A 17,176-nucleotide genomic window follows, 5' to 3' on the forward strand; every position below is an offset into this window, starting at 1 on the left:
TTTATGTTGATGGGCAGATGGGAAGGTGGATAGATTTTAACAATTATGTCACACTTAACATCTAGTGTAGTTGCATGGATGGCTTGAGCTACGTACATTGGAATAAGATCCACTATGTTGAAGTCTTTTTAGAGACATCCCACAGCCGTCCTTGTTAAAGTCTTTCATTTCCCACTGTATCAAGGATTATGCTAAATCATCATTTGTGTGTTCACATACGAAATAACTGTTTGTTCCTAACATTCTAAATGTAGGCTTATTGGAACTGAAACCAATAAATCCAACTTTCAAGCATTTATCATTACTGTGGCCATTGTGCCATAGAGGCATAGAAGAGCAACAAATATGCCAGCAAGTCTGGGACTAGCAGCAATCTCCAGATGCTGCTGAACAGCCTCAGTGTGAAAATATTACAGCTGTATGTTCCCTCAGGATGCAGCAGAGTTACAGGAAGACAAGAGTCTATCATCTAGTCATTTCCTCCAGTTGAGCGGGTTGGATTGTCACCTCAGAGTTGGATGTCCAGGAAAACCATCATTGAATTATGCCATCTGCTGCAACAGAACTTGCAAACCAATGGGGTAGGTGGCCATATGATCGTTGTGCCTGTCAAGATGATAACTGCAGTAATTTTTTATGCTTCCAAAGATAGATCCATTGGATATCTGTGGTATTGCTTAATTCCCAACTCATAAACGCATCAAGTATGATACTTATGCAATGTATCGCAGATCATTTCCCTGTGATGATGTCAGTGTTGCCTGGACAGTAGACTTTGCTAACATAACTGGCATCCCCCAGTTGCAGAGTGCTATAGACTGTTGCATTGCATTGAGAACTCCTTATCAAAACAACCTACTTCAACAGAAAACAATGCCATTCCATCAATGTGCACATCGTCTGTGATCATCGGTACCACATCTCGAAGTTGTGACAATGGCCATATACTTGAAGCACTTTCATATTCCTGTTTCATTTCAAAGGTTAAATATTTTACAGTATGGTTACTGGGAGGCCTAGCTACCCTCTGCATCCGTAGTTGAAAACATTGTAACACAACCATTTGCCTGAGGCTGAGTGTAGAGGCAATGCAACCCATTCTTCCATCAGCACCATGGTGGAGCAGAGAGTTGGCCTCCTGAAGATGAGATTCTGATGCTTGGGTCGGTCTGGGCGGCCTTTGTGGTACACTGCATACTGAATATACTACATATTCCTTGCTTTCTGTGTCCTGCACAACTGGAGCAAGCAAATGGGAAATGATAGGATGCTGAAGAATTGGGAGAATGACAGCAGTCTTCCAAGAAGGAAATGAGGACGTTAAACAGTGTGACTATCGCACTCAGCATGATAGATTATACAACACCAATCGCAACAAGACACAGGACTCAATTGACACCAATATTCCTACTAAGCTACGTGGCTATCCAGCTGGTGGGAAGCTTCATACTGTCGTTTAGAATGCTGATGAAAGTCTTCTGTTCATGCATGACTTTGTAATGCATGCACCTTGGAGGTTGACAGAGCAGTGAAAAGTAAATTATAGTGAATGTATTGCCACCCACTTCAAAGAGACGTGAGTTGGGGGAAGTGAGCAATCATTGCCTAAATATTGACTGCTTCTTGGTCAAAAGAAAAACAGCCCCTATTTATTTTTGTAAGCAAATACAGGTTTTTTTCTGTTTGTTTTTCATCATTTCTCCTGTTGTATAATAGATGTTAACATTTTCAAATATTTTAAGGCTTTCCAACATGTGATGCTTCAATTTGAACAATGACAGGATGCAATATTACATTGGACATTCAGGATATAGTTTGACTCTTAGGCAGATTTCTTCTAGAATGTCATCGAGTGACCTCAGAAATGGTTCCTGTTTTGCTTCTCTCTTACAACATTTGCTGTGAAGGGTTATTGCTAGCTGACAGCATAAGACCTGATAAGATGTTACAACTTTTCAGGGGTCACTAAATGCTTTGAAATTAGTTTAGCTATAATCCCAAAAAAACTTTCTGTAACGTGCTTCTTTCTAGAATACATTTCCTGCAAGGATTGAGGAGATGTCACACCTCCACTTCTTTCCATAAGTAACTCATCTGCTATTCTATGGCTCTTCTTTTCAGATTTCTTAAACTGGCAATTTGAAATTTCTTGGCATTTTTTGAGATGTTTTTGGCCATCTCTAAAATTGAGGATAGTAGCCTACCTTTCCAACTTCGCCATCCCAGATCTAAATATTACCTCTAAAGTATTATTAGTTACAATACTTACAGATAGTGAACAGGTCTTAAGGAATAAACTATTTGCCACAGAATTCAAAGCCTTTGATCTGTTCTTATAGCCCCAGTGTTTATATGGATAATCTGTCCTTTTCCTTCTCAATGATAATCCCTTGGATATTGATGGTGGGAAATCAAATGATGATAATATCGTTGAATGTCATGGGGAAATAGATTTTCTCTTGTTGGACATGATCATTGACTGGCACATGTTGTACAAGTATTTGTCAGTTATCAACCTAAGTCCACATGTTGTCAAGGTCTTGTTAACACATGGGGTTACAAATTGTACAGAACATTGCATAATCATGAGTGTACATCCCAACTCCACATCTTATGATGGAGGAAAGGCTATTGATGAAGCAGCTGAAGATAATTGGGCCTTGGACACCACCCTGAGGAAATCCTGCAGAGATGCCCTAGGATTGAGATGATTGGCTTCCAACAAGAATGATCATCTTCCAATTCTTCTCTGATTTCAACCCTAATTCTCATTTACTTAAATTTTGCTGATGTTCTTTTATGTCACATTTATTCAAATGTTGCCTTGATGTCAAGGACAGTCAGTCTCACCTTGCATTGAGTTCAGCTCTTCTATCCATGTACAAGGGTATGATGAGGTCAGGAGCTGTACGGCCATGGGGAAACCAAGCTGAGTATCATTAAGCTGTGTTGCTGTGTCCTTGCTTCCCTCAGTGCCAAGTAATGTTCAATGTGAAGGAGTACGATTATTCAGCTGAGAGGGCTACCATCAATAGGAGATTGATTTGCCCTTGTCACTCTGTTGTCATGAGACTTCACGAGATCCATAGCCAATGTTGAAGATTATAACCTATACACCATTTAAATCCTGCCCCTGGGTATATCCTGCTGGTGAAACTGGCCATATCCAGTGTCTAGGATGGCAATGTCTAGGCCGTAGGCTATAAGGTATGTGAGTGAATGTGACTTTGTCAATCTGATGCTTGACTAATCTCTAGGGTAGTTCTTCTAACTTTGGTTTAAGCCAAAATTAGTAAGTTATTAAGGAGGACTTTTTAGCATCAACAACAGCGTTTGTGCAATCATCATTTCAGTTGCCAAGGTCAGAATGTATCAGTGTCAAATTGAATATATGGCTTATTATCTGACCATCCAAATTATGAAAAAAGCATAACGAATAGTTGAGACTCCAAAATGAAGTCGTGCAGGCCACTTCTAATTGTATCCTGCCAGTTTGTGTATCTATCAGATGTTCTTCTCAGACTCCTCACACTGAGTCCATGTATCTTATGACGGCTTTTATTGAATGCCTTATAAATAATGTCCATTAATGTTACCCTGTCTAGGATTTTAGTTATGTTCACAAACAATTTCAGGTTTGGCTGCTATGATCCCCAATCCTTTCAGAACTCCACATTGTCACTCAGATCAGCTGGATATTGCAAGGTTTCAAGGTGCTCAGTCATTCTATCCTTAATTATAGACTTGGCTAATATTTACAACGACAGGTATTATAGTAGAAGTTGAACAAAGTCCTAGTTAAATCACGATAGAGTATTGTGTTCACTTATGTGTATTACATCTTAGGAAGGATCTGTATCAGCCTTGGAGGAAGTGCACTGCAGATTAATCAGAACAGTACCTGAACTACATGGAGCAGTTAGACTAACTAGTTTTTTTTTCTGAAATTTAGAAGACTGAGGCAGGATTTTAATTGAAATATTGAAATTATTTAGTTAGATAGTAAAAGTAATATTACCTCTGCTAATTGGTCAGCGTAGGACTGGAGAATATTGCACATATTGAAGTTAGGTCTTTCACACAGGAAACGATAGAAGTAAAGAACTCTTCTGTAAACGCTAGTTATTGTTTGATAAATTGTTAATTTTACATGTGACGCTGAAGGATGTTGATTAACTAAGGATATTACAGCAAAGGTGTATACATGAATCTGGATCACAGATTGGCCATGGAGGAGGAGAAAGTGAGAACTGCAGATGCTGGAGATCAGAGTCGAGAGTGTGGTGCTGGAAAAACACAGCAGATAAGGCAGCATCCGAGGAGCAGAAGAATCAAGATTTCGGGCATAAGTCCTTTATCAGGAATTGTGCAAAATTGTAAACAGCTTGTTTCCTTTGGCTCAGTGAAGAATAGTCCATTGAATGGTTTCAAAGGTTAATACCGATGAGGGGCTTATGCCTGAAATGTCGATTCTCCTGCTTATGTTTTTCCAGCACCACACTCTCGAATCATAGATTGGCCATGATGTTATTCAATGGCAGGGTAGACTAATTGGGCTAGTTAGCCAATTCCTTTTCTATCCTCCTATTCCTTGTCATGTATTTCTATTTATGCAGATAAATATGGTAAATATTCCAAGTGAATATGTACTTGAATGACAAGATTAGGGGAAAGATACAAAAGAGACCTAAGGGGCAACCTTTTAACGCAGAAGGTGGTACTTGTATGGAATGAGCTGCCAGAGGATGTGGTGGAGGCTGGTACAATTGCAACATTTAAGAGGCATTTGGATGGGTATATGAATAGGAAGGGTTTGGAGGGATTTTGGCTGGGTGCTGGCAGGTGGGACTAGATTGGGTTGGGATATCTGGTCGGCATGCTGTACATCTCTATGACTCTATTTAGAAATAGATGAAGAGAAATTACACGGAAATTTATATAAATTATGGGTGGTTGTCCTTGTATACTATCAAGTTGTAACATAATTTCATAGTTGAGAAAACCTTAATTTATGTTAACCATTTTATGCTCCACTCCAAACATTTTTTTTTGCAATTTAGTACCATTCAGAGACTGTAATTGCACTTACATTTGCATGCTATCTTTACCAGTGTTTAGGTGACCAACATGCTGCTTTAGTTGGACAAATGTGTTTTCAGCCGGGACAATCAAAAAACACGTAAGTTTGCACCTTTACGGAAATATTTTGCATTTCAACACTAGTTAGTGATGGATAATCTTTGAATACATTTACATAGAAGAGGTATTCTCTGCTCTAGCTGCCTTTTTATTGAAATGAATATGTACAATAAATGCTTGTATTGAGCCAGACCATTATTTGGTATGCTATTAGTTCGAATCTTCTGCATTCTTCAGCTCATCAGTTTTTGTGATGTGACTGGGTTTTCAGTCAGATAATGGCAAAGGCAAAAGGGCACCTGTGGTCTCAGTAAACAGTGGGAGGACTATTAGAGTATCACCTTAAATTATTTAGATGAAAATGTACATGGGTGGGTTAGTAAACTTATAGACAATACAAAGATCGATGGAGTTATGGATCGTGTGGTAGGTAATGAAAGGATACAGCAGGGTATAAATCAGTTGCAGTTATGGGTGGAGAAATGGCAGATGGAGTTTAATCTGGGTAAGTGTGAGGTGCTGCAGTTTGGAAGATCAAATGTTAAGGAAAAGTATACAGTTAATGGCAGAACGCTGAACAGCATTGTTGTACAAGAGGGATCTTGGAGTTCAAGTCCATAGCTCCTTGAAAGTGGCCACTCAAGTAGATAGGTTGGTAACGAAGGCATAGGCATGCTTGCCTTTATTGGTCAGGAAATTGAGTTCAAGAGTCAGGATGTCATGTTACAGCTGCCAGGGATGGTGGTGGGGGCAGGTACGATAGAGGCATTTAAGGGACTTTTTGGATAAGCAAGGAATGAAGGAAATGGACCCACGCAGGCAAAAGGGATTAGTTTAATTTGTCATATGTTCAGGACATCACTGTGGGCCGGAGGGCTCATTCCTGTGCTGTACTGTTTTATGTTCTAAATAATAAATGTAATGATTAAGAAAGAATTGAAGGAGAAGGAGATCAGCATTTGTTGCCCATTTTTAATTGCCCTTAAGACAGTGTGGCACATGATTACTTTGAACTGCGGCAGTCCATTTGGTGCAAGCATGTCCACGGTGCTGTTAGGAAAGGAGTTCTGGGATTTCAATCCAGTGCAGTGACAGGCAGCACTTTGCTTCCAAGTCAGGATGACCTATGCCTTGAGAAGAATTCATGGGTGGTAATGTTCCCTTTCATTTGCCAACTGTCCTTCTAGTTGGTTGCAGATTTTAAAGTGAAGGCGAAGGAGACATGGGGAATTGCTGCAGTACATCTAATATGTGGTATGCAGTGCTCCCTCTTCCCTGTATGTCAGGAATGAATGTTTAAGTTGGTGATGAGGTTGCCAATCATGGTACTGGATGGTGTTGAGCTTCTTGAGTGGCTTTGGAGCTACCCTTGTCCAGGCAATTAGACGGCATTCCATCATATCCTGATAGGTGTCTTGTAGATAATAGACTGATAGTGGAGAGCCAGAGAATGAATTACTTGCTGCAGACTTCCCATCATCTGATCTGCTCTAGTAACCACAGTATTTATTTGGCTGGTCAATTTCAGATTCTAGGCCAGAATGTTATTTATGTGGAAGATTCAGTGATGGTAATGGTGATTCAAGGGATAACAGCTAGATTCCATTCTTTCTGTTGTAAATGATCATTGCCTGACACTTACGTGGCACAAATGTTATTTGCGACTTATTACAAGTCAAACTACATAGGTTGACAAAGAAAAAGAAGGAAAGAAAATTTGGATTAAGGGAGAAAAAGAGAGGCAGAAAGCCAAAGTAAAAAAAACTATTTCAATAACGTTCAACAGCAATCAATTAAATGCCAGATGTTCAACATTAATATAGTTCCTTTTTTGGACTATGATGATGATTAGTATTGTGCTAACATTTATCACTTTTTTAATAAAGGTACTTGTGCTGCCAAAATCCAACAAGTTCTTGAAATTAACCTGAAGAGCCAGATGCTGTTTGCACAAAGCAAGCAACCGAGCACTATAAGTCAATAACTCATTCCAGAGATTCGCACCTCAAGATGTGCATCTTAATTTCTTCAACTTGCTGGCTGATTTGCAAAATAATGGAATATATATATTTTCAACAAGACCTATCCCTGCATTTCCTGTGTCTGTATCGTGCAATGCTTCTGTAATCCTGATGATCAGTACACATTCCCATTGGTTAATTATCTTTTACCTTCTCATTAATCTATCTAGATTTCTGCTTTTTCATCGTTTCTCAATATCTATTCACAATTTTCATTTTCTTACAAACTATGTTGTAGAAAAACACTTGTGTTACAGAAAACTTATTCTTCTTCAATACTGACTGCTATTTGGCTTTATCACATGCACAAAAGATACCAGAATTTCCAGGATGCATTCTCTTGTTAAGAGTTGCAATCTTTTCAATGAGATGTTAAATTGAAGTCTTGTTAACAATTCAAAGAAGAGCAGAATGTTCTCTTACCATTGAAATAAAGAACAGTTGATGATTATGTGATATGATATCAACATGTTCCTTCGTATTGGCACTGTTCAATGTACTTACTTATTTCATTTGTTACAAGTATATCCTCTGTTTCGTTCCAGATATGGAACAGGTTGTTTCCTCCTTAGTAATACAGGCGAGAAGGTGAGTCTGTCCCTGTTTAATATCTCAGATTTGGGCAGAAGTATAGTGCATTGTTTCCTTTGTAAAATTGTGAGCAAGAAATTGAATAAAATGTTAACCTAAGTGTTCTATGTTAATAACTTCAGTGGCTAAAATCTGATGTATTCAGTTTGTGGGACAATATACTTATGCATTCCTATGTATAATTTTCTTTACAAATTCCATATATTATTTTACAATTTAACTAACAAGTGTATTCTTTACAGCCTATTATATCCAAACATGGCCTTCTTACAACATTAGCATATAAACTGGGCAAGAACAACCCTGCAATCTATGCACTAGAGGCAAGTTTTCTTTTTGTTAAGCTTATCGTTATGCAACTCCAGTTTTGCCTTTTTACATACATAACATTCATAGAAATTACAGCACAGAAACAGGTCATTTGACCAACAGATCAATGTCATCGTTTATTTATGTTCTAAACAGCCCAAAGCTTTGTTTGCTCATTAATCTGTATCATTATTTCCAATGATTGTTTATCTGTATCCCCAGATCCCTTTGCTTATCTCTCTAGTTAAAACTTTGGTTTTTTTTCAGATGGACATGGAGATTTGTCATTTTTCCAATCAAAATATGTCACTTCACAATTAGTTATATTGAAATTAATTTGCTAATTATGTAACTGTTTTGTGCATCAAGAGTAATGGTGCTTTTTGTCAATATAATGTGATATGGCCCTTTCAAATTTCTTCTATGAACATTATTGAGCTAATAAAGAAATGGATGATCTTAGGATTATAGCTGTTTTCATAAAATTCGAAGACTGATGTTGAGGTTTGCCTGTGGTGCTGGTGACTGTTAGTACGCTTTGTGGCATACGAATACCCAAAGTGATATATTTGATGGAATCACCAAATCCTTCAGTTTGGGTCAATTAAGGGCATGTTTAGGTTCAAGATGCAAACACTATTAGGATTCTTCCAGCATCAGACTGGCACCTTGCTGAGAATGGAGGCTGGCAGGAATTGAGAAACAGCAGTTCTTAATTTCACGTCTTGTTATCGAACCACATGAGTTCATGTCGGAGAAGTTTGTCAACTAAGTTAGAGATCACAAAGCACAGTTCCAAGTGAAATTGACAAACCATTCAATAGTGCAGAGATATCGCAGAAGAGAAACTGACTAAGCTGAAACAGTACAGACAGTCTGCACAGGCAGTCGAGGATTCTCTTCCCAGAGCTAAGGATGAGACCAGTTTTTATTATAATCTTGTACAATAAGAATGGGGAAAAAGGCCAAGCCACTACTCAATTTCCAAATTGCAGCAGCAGCCGGCTGCCAAATAGTTAAATTTGGTGATTAATTTATTCGCTTACCAGACTACCTCCACAGGCCAAGTCCTGGCAGCACTTTAAGAGCCAAGTGACTACCTTCACAGGTCAAGTCATTACTCAATTTCCAAACTGCAGTAGTTGAAGCCAATTCGCTGCAGGTCAGAACTGTGGCCACCCTCCGCAGTCGTCCAGCCTTTCTCTGGTCTGACTCGCTGGGCAGGGCTGGCCGCCAGGTATGAATCAGATTAAATTTAAAATGTGAGGTTCGCTTACCTTGTTGAGAGAGGAAGAAAAGGGCCTGCCGACTAACGCCAAACTGTCAGACAAATTTGCCAAATAAGTTAGAGATCACAAAGTACAGTTCGAAGTGAAATTGACAAACAGTTTATTAGTACGCAATATCGCGGAAGAGAAACTGACTAAGCTGAAACAGTACAGACAGGCAGTCGAGGATTCTCTGCTCAGAGCTGAGGATGAGACCAGTTTTCATAATAATCTTGTACAGTAAGGCTAATTAGAAATGGGGAAAATACAATGTATCTGGAAATGGAGTAATCTAGTTACAAGGATGCTAATTGGAAAACAGTTATCGGATGAATGTCCTGTTCCTTCACACAATGCAACATCCTGACAGTGTTGATGGTTCCTTTCCTCTTCACAAGTAGGTGTTAATGTCTCCTCTGAAGTGGTGAGGTGCTTCCATTGTCTTGTCCTGGAACAATGCTCTTGCTGGTGCTTTCTGTCTGACCTGCTCTTTGTGTGGCTTGGTATTGCTGGGTTGTGAAACTGTCCTCGGGGCTTTGGGATAGCTGTGTTGTTCCGACATTATTAGTGGGAGTTTGAATTGCTGCAAGTGCTGTCTGGTTTGGCTTGTCAGTCTGCTTGGTTCCCCCTGAGGCATTCTAGGTGTTGTTTTGGTGCCATTGGCCAATTTAGCTTTCGTGGCCTTATCTTGGGTTGGCAGGGTGGCAGATCTTTTCCCACAATCCAAATGATGCGACCCAGGCCACAACAGTTGGCTTGGAGAAACATACCAACAAAACAGCAGCTTTAAGACCTGTCATCCTTCCTTATGTTTAAATCTTCAGCAAGCATCCAAGAGTACCTCAATTTTCATCCTCCCCAAGCCCACTCAGCAATGTCCACTAAGGAATTGAGGATGCCTTTCTTCCATTACTGATGACCCTCAATTTAGGCACCCTTGCCTTTGTAACTCACCCAGTATATAATTCCCTAATTGGCTGACTCCAGTGAGATTCACCCTATCAGAGCACTGTTGATCCATGAGGGGTTAGAATTCAGAAAAGGCTGAACAGGCTGGGGCTGATTTCCCTGGAACGTTGGAGGCTGAGGGGTGACCTTTTAGAGGTTTACAAAATTATGAGGGGCATGGATAGGGTAAATAGGCAAAGTCTTTTCCCTGGGGTCGGGGAGTCCAGAACTAGCAGGCATAGGTTTAGGGTGAGAGGGGAAAGATATAAAAGAGACCTACGGGGCAACGTTTTCACACAGAGAGTGGTACGTGTATTGAATGAGCTGCCAGAGGAAGTGGTGGAGGCTGGTACAATTGCAACATTTAAGAGGCATTTGGATGGGTATAAGAATGGGAAGGGTTTGGAGGGATATGGGTGAGGTGCTGGCAGGTGGGACTAGATTGGGTTGGGATATGTGGTCAGCATGGATGGGTTGGACCGAAGGGTCTGTTTCCATGCTGTACATCTCTATGACTCTATAACTGTAAAAATATTTCAAGAACAGAAGGTTTGTCAATATATCAGTAGAGGTAGTCTTATGTTTGTTGTTATGTAAGTCTTTTATTAATTCGATTTACTTTGTTGCATTTTCAAATAAAATAGCCCATAAATTTGTTGGTCCAATTCTACTCCACTCCATTAAGTTCTTGTACCATAATCATTAGCCTATTGCCTCTTGTCTTCCAGATTTCAAGCATTCATTGCCATGTTGCATTCAATACTTTATTAAATATCATGTGTAATGTGTTATATAATGTGCAAAATATTGGACTGTCTGGAATGTGTTAAGTGTTATATTTATTGTGACCTTGGACTGAGCACAGGACATGACTGCTGAAAAATGTGCTGTGTTAAAAACAATATCTTTTCAAATAATTTAGAGGATAATGGACCACCCACAGTGGTTTCCTGTTGTCATTGAAGAGACTGTTTGCTTAAGTATTAGACATTATAGCTAAATAGAAATTAATGGGCTTTACAAGAATGGCCTTTGTTGCAAGGTAGCAAGTTAATTTATTTTTTCATCTTGACCAAGACAGAAAGTAACACTCATTACTCTATTTGATGAGTGATGACTTTCTAATTTGTGTGTACAATATAATTGATATATGGACAAAATCACATCTTTCCAAGTGGTTTTATTTTTAAGGAGATCGTTCACTCAAATAGTGAGGTTAGATCCCATAAATGCATAGTTACTCCACTGACAATTGCTTTATTTTCATGTTTGTTCAGGGATCAGTTGCCATAGGTGGTGCTTTGGTTCGCTGGCTTCGAGACAACCTTCATATCATTACCACAGCAGAGGAAGTTGGCAAGTATTCCTGATCAATTCATACACTCTCCACTTATATACTGTATGGAGCTTTAGTTTCTCTTATCTGCACTTCATTTACTCCAAGTATTTGTGAAAAGATCTTAATCTCTGTTTTAGAGAGGGTCTTTACCTATGAATACAACAAAGACAGTTCCACACATCCCACAAAAGCCAAATATAAGGACCCAAAGTATTCCCACAGTGACATGTTTTATTTGGTGAGAGCAGTTTGAGTTAAGAAGTTGTCCAAGGTGAGACACATTTAGCAACATAAAGGAGAGTATTGGTCGATAGAGATTATAGAAAACTAAAAGAGAGATTGGTTAAAATGAGTGAGGGGTGAAGAGAAATTCATATGAGCAATATCATGCCAGCAATTCCCCATGAAAAGATGCAGAGAAGATAAGTGATCAGGAAGAGAATTAAAGCTGAAATGTGAGTTTGGAAAACATAAGGAAGACTCCATTATGTGCTGGGGTGTGGAAATGGGAAAGATTCCGGACCATGTATTTATGTGGGATAAACAGCACAAAAAAGGGCAGTTCTGTCCAACCAGTCCAAACCAACATTTATGCTGTAATTGAGTCTCCAGTTTTTCCTCATAATCCTCCATATCCTTATCCCTCACTGCCTTGTATAGCTTTACCTTACTTTAACCACTTTCCTGTGATAATGAGTTCTGCATTCGCACCTTTTGGGGAACATGTTTCTTCTGAATTTCCGATTGGATTTCTTGATGACTATCTTTTAATGATGCTATATAATTATGGTCTTCACTAAAAGTGAAAACATTCTGCCTGCATCCAGATTGTCTAAAATCCATAATTATAAAGGTCTCTATTAGATTACTGTTTTACCTCTTGCTTCCTTCTCCCCCAACTGAGTATGTTTCAAAAGAATACCTGATAAATTGTCTATTTATGGTTTATTAGCTAATAATTCAGTTATCAATTCAGGCTCAGCGGTCTATAGTTTCCCTGTCTTGTCCTTACCACCTTTCTTAAATAATAGTACCACGTTAGCCAGGCTCCAGTCTTCTGGCACCTCACCTGTGACTATTGATGATACAAATATCTGAGCAAATAACTTGGCTGTATCCCCCGTAGGCTCTTTATGTCATCCTGAACTACTTGTCTTCCCATCTATTTTTATGTCATCCAAAAGCTTGATCATAGTACATTCGCTTCCAACATCCAAAGTCAGTTTTTATTTTTTATTTACTCATGGGCCATGGATGTGGCTAGCTGGTCCAGAATTTATTGCCTGTTCTTAGTTGTCCTATATGTGATCCCAGCACAAATCCCTGTGGCAATCCATTATTACAGGTTGCCAGCCTGAAAATGCCCCCTTATTTTTATCTTCTAATAGTTAGCCAATTTATCAATGCTAATATACTATCTCCAACAGAATGGGCTTTTATCTTAAGTCGCCTAATGTGTGGTATCTTCTCAAATATCTTCTGAAAAACTAAATGTATTACATCCACTGCTCCCCTTTATTTATCTTTTTCTTATCTCTTCAATGAATTATCATAAATTTGTCAGGCATTAATTCTCCCTGAAAAGCCATGCTGACTGTGCTTGATCACATTCAACATTCCCAAATGATTTACCAATACCCCCCCCCCCATAATAGATTCTAGCATTTTCCCAATTACAGTTGTTAAGCTATCTGGTCTCTCGGATACTGTTTTTGCCTCCTTCCCTTTTTAAGTAAACGTGTTAAATGATCAGTTTTGCAATCAGAATTAGAATTAGAATGCCTACAGTGTGGGAACGGGCTCTTCGGCCCAAAGTGTCCACACCAATCCTTCAAAGAGTAACCCACACAGACCCATTCCCTGATATTTAACCCCTGACTGATGCACCCAACCTACATATTTGTGAACACTACGGGCAGTTTATCATGCCAATTCACCTAATGTGCACATCTTTGGATTTTGGGAATAAACAGGAGCACCCAGAGGAAACCCACGCAGACATGAGGAGAATGTGCAAACTCCACATAGACAGTCGCCCAAGGCTGGAATCAAACCCTGGCACTGTGAGGCAGCAGTGCTAATCACTGAGCCACCATGCTACCCCACAATATTTTCAGAACCTAAGGATTCCTGGAAGATTGCTACCAATATGTTCACTCTGTCTGTAGTTATTTCCTTTGGATGCATCTCATTAGATCCAAGGGACTTATCAGTCTTTAGCCCCATTAGTTTTGTTAGCACTTTTTTCTCCAGAAGTAATTATTGTACTTATTTTCTCTCATACCTTCCTTTGCCCCTTGATTATTTAGTATTTTTGGAATGTTATCAGTATCTTCTATTGTGCTAGCTGATACAAAGTATTATTTCTTAACTCCCATTTCAAATTCCCAGCCTCATTCTCTCAGGGGCTTCTGTTCATGTTGGTCTCTTTTCCCCCTTAGATGCTGTATCTGTCCATTTTTTATGACTTGCTAGTTAGCTTTCATTGTTTAGTTTCTCCCTTTTTACTCCCCCTTTATTATGGTTTGGCAACCTTTTGATAGTATTGCAAACATTGCCCATCTTCTGGTTTACCACTAATCTTTGCTACATTGTCCGTTGTTTTTATTTTCTTTCAATTTGATCCTACCCTTAACTTCCATGGTTAACTATGATCGGTCTATCCCCTTTCTATAGAATCTTTCCTCCTTTCTGTTGTGATCTATCTTTACTTTGAGTAGATACTTTTCTCAAGTATCTACAATTGTTCCTCAACTGTCTTTTCTGCTAATCTTGTTTTCCCAGACTAATCCAGCCAAATTTGCTTTTATCAATGGAATTACTCTTATTTAACACTCTTGTTTCCCACCCAAATTTCTCCCTCTTAAACTGAATGTTAAATTTCTATATCCTCTATTCTTTGGTTACTGATCTTTTGGGGAATCATTTGCTCTGAAATAGTTTATTAGAATATTACCATCTACATTACCACAGCCAAAATAGCCTGATCCCTGTATGGATCAATAACACATTGTTCTAGGAACTATCCTGAAGACACTCTATGAATTCTTCCACATGGATATCTTTGCCTATTTGATTTTCCCAATCTACTTGAAAACTAAAGTCACCCATAACTAATATGCTGCCTCCTTTACTACCATCATTATCTTGTGATTTATTCTCTCTTTGATAGATAATTTAATAATTTAATTAATAAGTTAAATAAACCATTCTGGAGGTTTTGTGTTATATGCAGGAGCACACAAATCAGTGCCAAGTGTTTACAGCTCATGCAATTTCAAATCCAAATTTCTGGAGTGGGGCTCCTGACCTACAACAAGCAATGTTTTTTTTTCAGAGTTGACCTCTAAACACAAACCTTTGTCTTATGAAATGGAAGACTGCCAACTGAAAATTTTGTGAACACATTGCTTGCCTCTGCTTAATGCTGATTCTAATTTTTGAGAGAAGCATATTTTTCGTATGGATATTATTACACTAAATAAAAGGTGTGAAAATACACAGGACTGTAGGATCACAAAGCATTACTTTTAACAGGCAGTAATTTTTAAACCTCACCTTGAGCAAATTGTTTCAATTTTTCATTTGAAAATTGTATCTTTGCTTTTATTTAACGTGAACTATTGCTACATTTTATCCAATTTCTTACAGAGAAACTTGCTGCTTCTGTGGGTTCCTCCCATGGTTGCTATTTTGTGCCAGCATTCTCAGGGTTATACGCACCATATTGGGATACTACTGCAAGAGGGTAAGAACTTATTTTTTCACCAATGTCATAAAACATTGTAAATTCATTTGGTTTCAGTATGCAGTAGCAGTCTTAACATAATAGCAAATGCAATGTCATGATCTCTGAAAAGCACTGGCTGTTTCTGTGGTCAGTACTCAGTACTGTAGAACCTATACTGTTGTGCAATTGTACGCAACATTTCACATTCTGATCCTGTAGTTGTACATGATTTTGAATGTTATTTTGGCATACTCTATTAAGTGCTCACTTTTTAAAAATGTCTAATCTATAATTTTAAATCAGATTTACATGCTTTGTTGATTCTGATTTAAATCTGTAATCACTGTTTAATAACTTTTATTTTGTTAGCCAAAGACAATAGCTACTTATTTCACTATTTTAAATATAAAAATATGTAATATCAACAGTGATTTCTTAAATCTCTTTTTTGAATAAGCAAATTGACTATACTGGAGTTGTACAGTAATGCTATTACTAATAGTAAAGTGACTAGCTAAATCATATGCTGTCAAAAAATCTAATTGTTCAACAGTAAGAATATTAAAATGTAAAAATATTAAAATCTTGAAACTTGGTAAACTAATCCCCAGTATGCCCTAGCTAACCACGTTAATCTTCTAACTTTGCACAAATTCTCAGGTATCCTCTTCTCCTCCTGCTTGTTATCCAATATTACAGACAGATTTTCAGCTTTGAAATACATCATAGAATTTCAAGTAGTTAGTTCTGTTGCTAAAATAGTTTGTTGTACCCCAATTGCAGCTATCTAGTAAATACACAAAGTGATTAGGTATTGAGGTGAAAATTGTTCACCACCTCAAAGTATGTTGATTTACATAGGGAACAGACTCCTTAATAATTAATGGTAGATGTTGATAAATAAATCTATTGAATAATAATTTCTTCTAAATAATAGAATATTGATACGTTTTATGCCATGCGAATAGTATCTGCATATTTACTTTAGCTTATTTTTTCTTTTCTGTAGAATAATATGTGGCATTACCCAGTATACAAATAGAAATCATATTGCATTTGCTGCACTAGAAGCTGTTGCCTTTCAAACCCGTGAGGTAAGCTAATGGGTACTCTGGATTGAAGTTTAACTTTATTTTACAAAATTGTCCTGGTCAGAATCATTAAATGTAATTGAGGGGTTTTTGCTAACTGCTGTTTTATAGCTCTGCTGATGAGTCCTTCCATCACTGATGAGAAAAGCCTTTTGTGAGACTTATGTTTTGGGACTATCATTTAGGGGAAAATTGAACGAAGGGATTGTATATCCTGTTCAGAATTCTTTTGCCAGATGAGCGGGTAGTTTAGGCAGTAATGAGTAAAGAGAGAAAGCAGGTAATTTTATTGGAGAGAAAATGCAATGAATTCACACCTATAGTCCAAGACCAAAGCATCAGTGCTGATGGTGACAAATGTTAATCTGAAGTATCCAAACCCAGAAAAACATAGGAACGTCGAGTTTTGTAAAGTTCTGTTTTAAGCTGTCTATTTAGTTTTGAGATAGAATGAAGTTGAGAATTTAAAGAATAGCTATTTGGCCTTTATTCATGAATCCATAGTCTGTGTAATTTATATTAATGGACTTTAATAGAGTGGAGAGTCCATAGGAAATCATAACAGAATCAGCTTGCAAAGCATTTTCTTAAAGAAGTATCACTATCACTTTCTGACACAGGTCAAGTCTGTAAGAAACAAAGAGAGTGTGCAGGGGTATAATGACAGCAAGTGTCTATGGTTCACCACGTAAAAGTATTTGTAATTGATCTCAATTGGATTGAAGACACCTCAGTCTACA

General features: G+C 38.1%; 1 protein-coding gene across 2 annotated transcripts in view; it reads left to right on the forward strand.

The window, feature by feature from the left end:
• LOC122555077 (glycerol kinase) overlaps positions 1-17,176 on the forward strand; it is a 109,587-nt gene that overhangs the window by 67,016 nt on the left and 25,395 nt on the right. For both annotated transcript variants that reach the window (XM_043700744.2, XM_043700743.2), the window contains exons 10-15: positions 5,112-5,179; positions 7,706-7,748; positions 7,994-8,074; positions 11,554-11,632; positions 15,267-15,363; positions 16,355-16,439. In XM_043700744.2, coding sequence (XP_043556679.1) covers positions 5,112-5,179; positions 7,706-7,748; positions 7,994-8,074; positions 11,554-11,632; positions 15,267-15,363; positions 16,355-16,439 — 453 coding nt within the window. The remainder of the gene's footprint in view (positions 1-5,111; positions 5,180-7,705; positions 7,749-7,993; positions 8,075-11,553; positions 11,633-15,266; positions 15,364-16,354; positions 16,440-17,176) is intronic.

This window comes from Chiloscyllium plagiosum, unplaced genomic scaffold (assembly GCF_037043375.1).
Source record: "Chiloscyllium plagiosum isolate Xiang-an unplaced genomic scaffold, Cpla_swu_hap1 HiC_scaffold_12, whole genome shotgun sequence".
NCBI classification, from domain to species: domain Eukaryota; kingdom Metazoa; phylum Chordata; class Chondrichthyes; order Orectolobiformes; family Hemiscylliidae; genus Chiloscyllium; species Chiloscyllium plagiosum.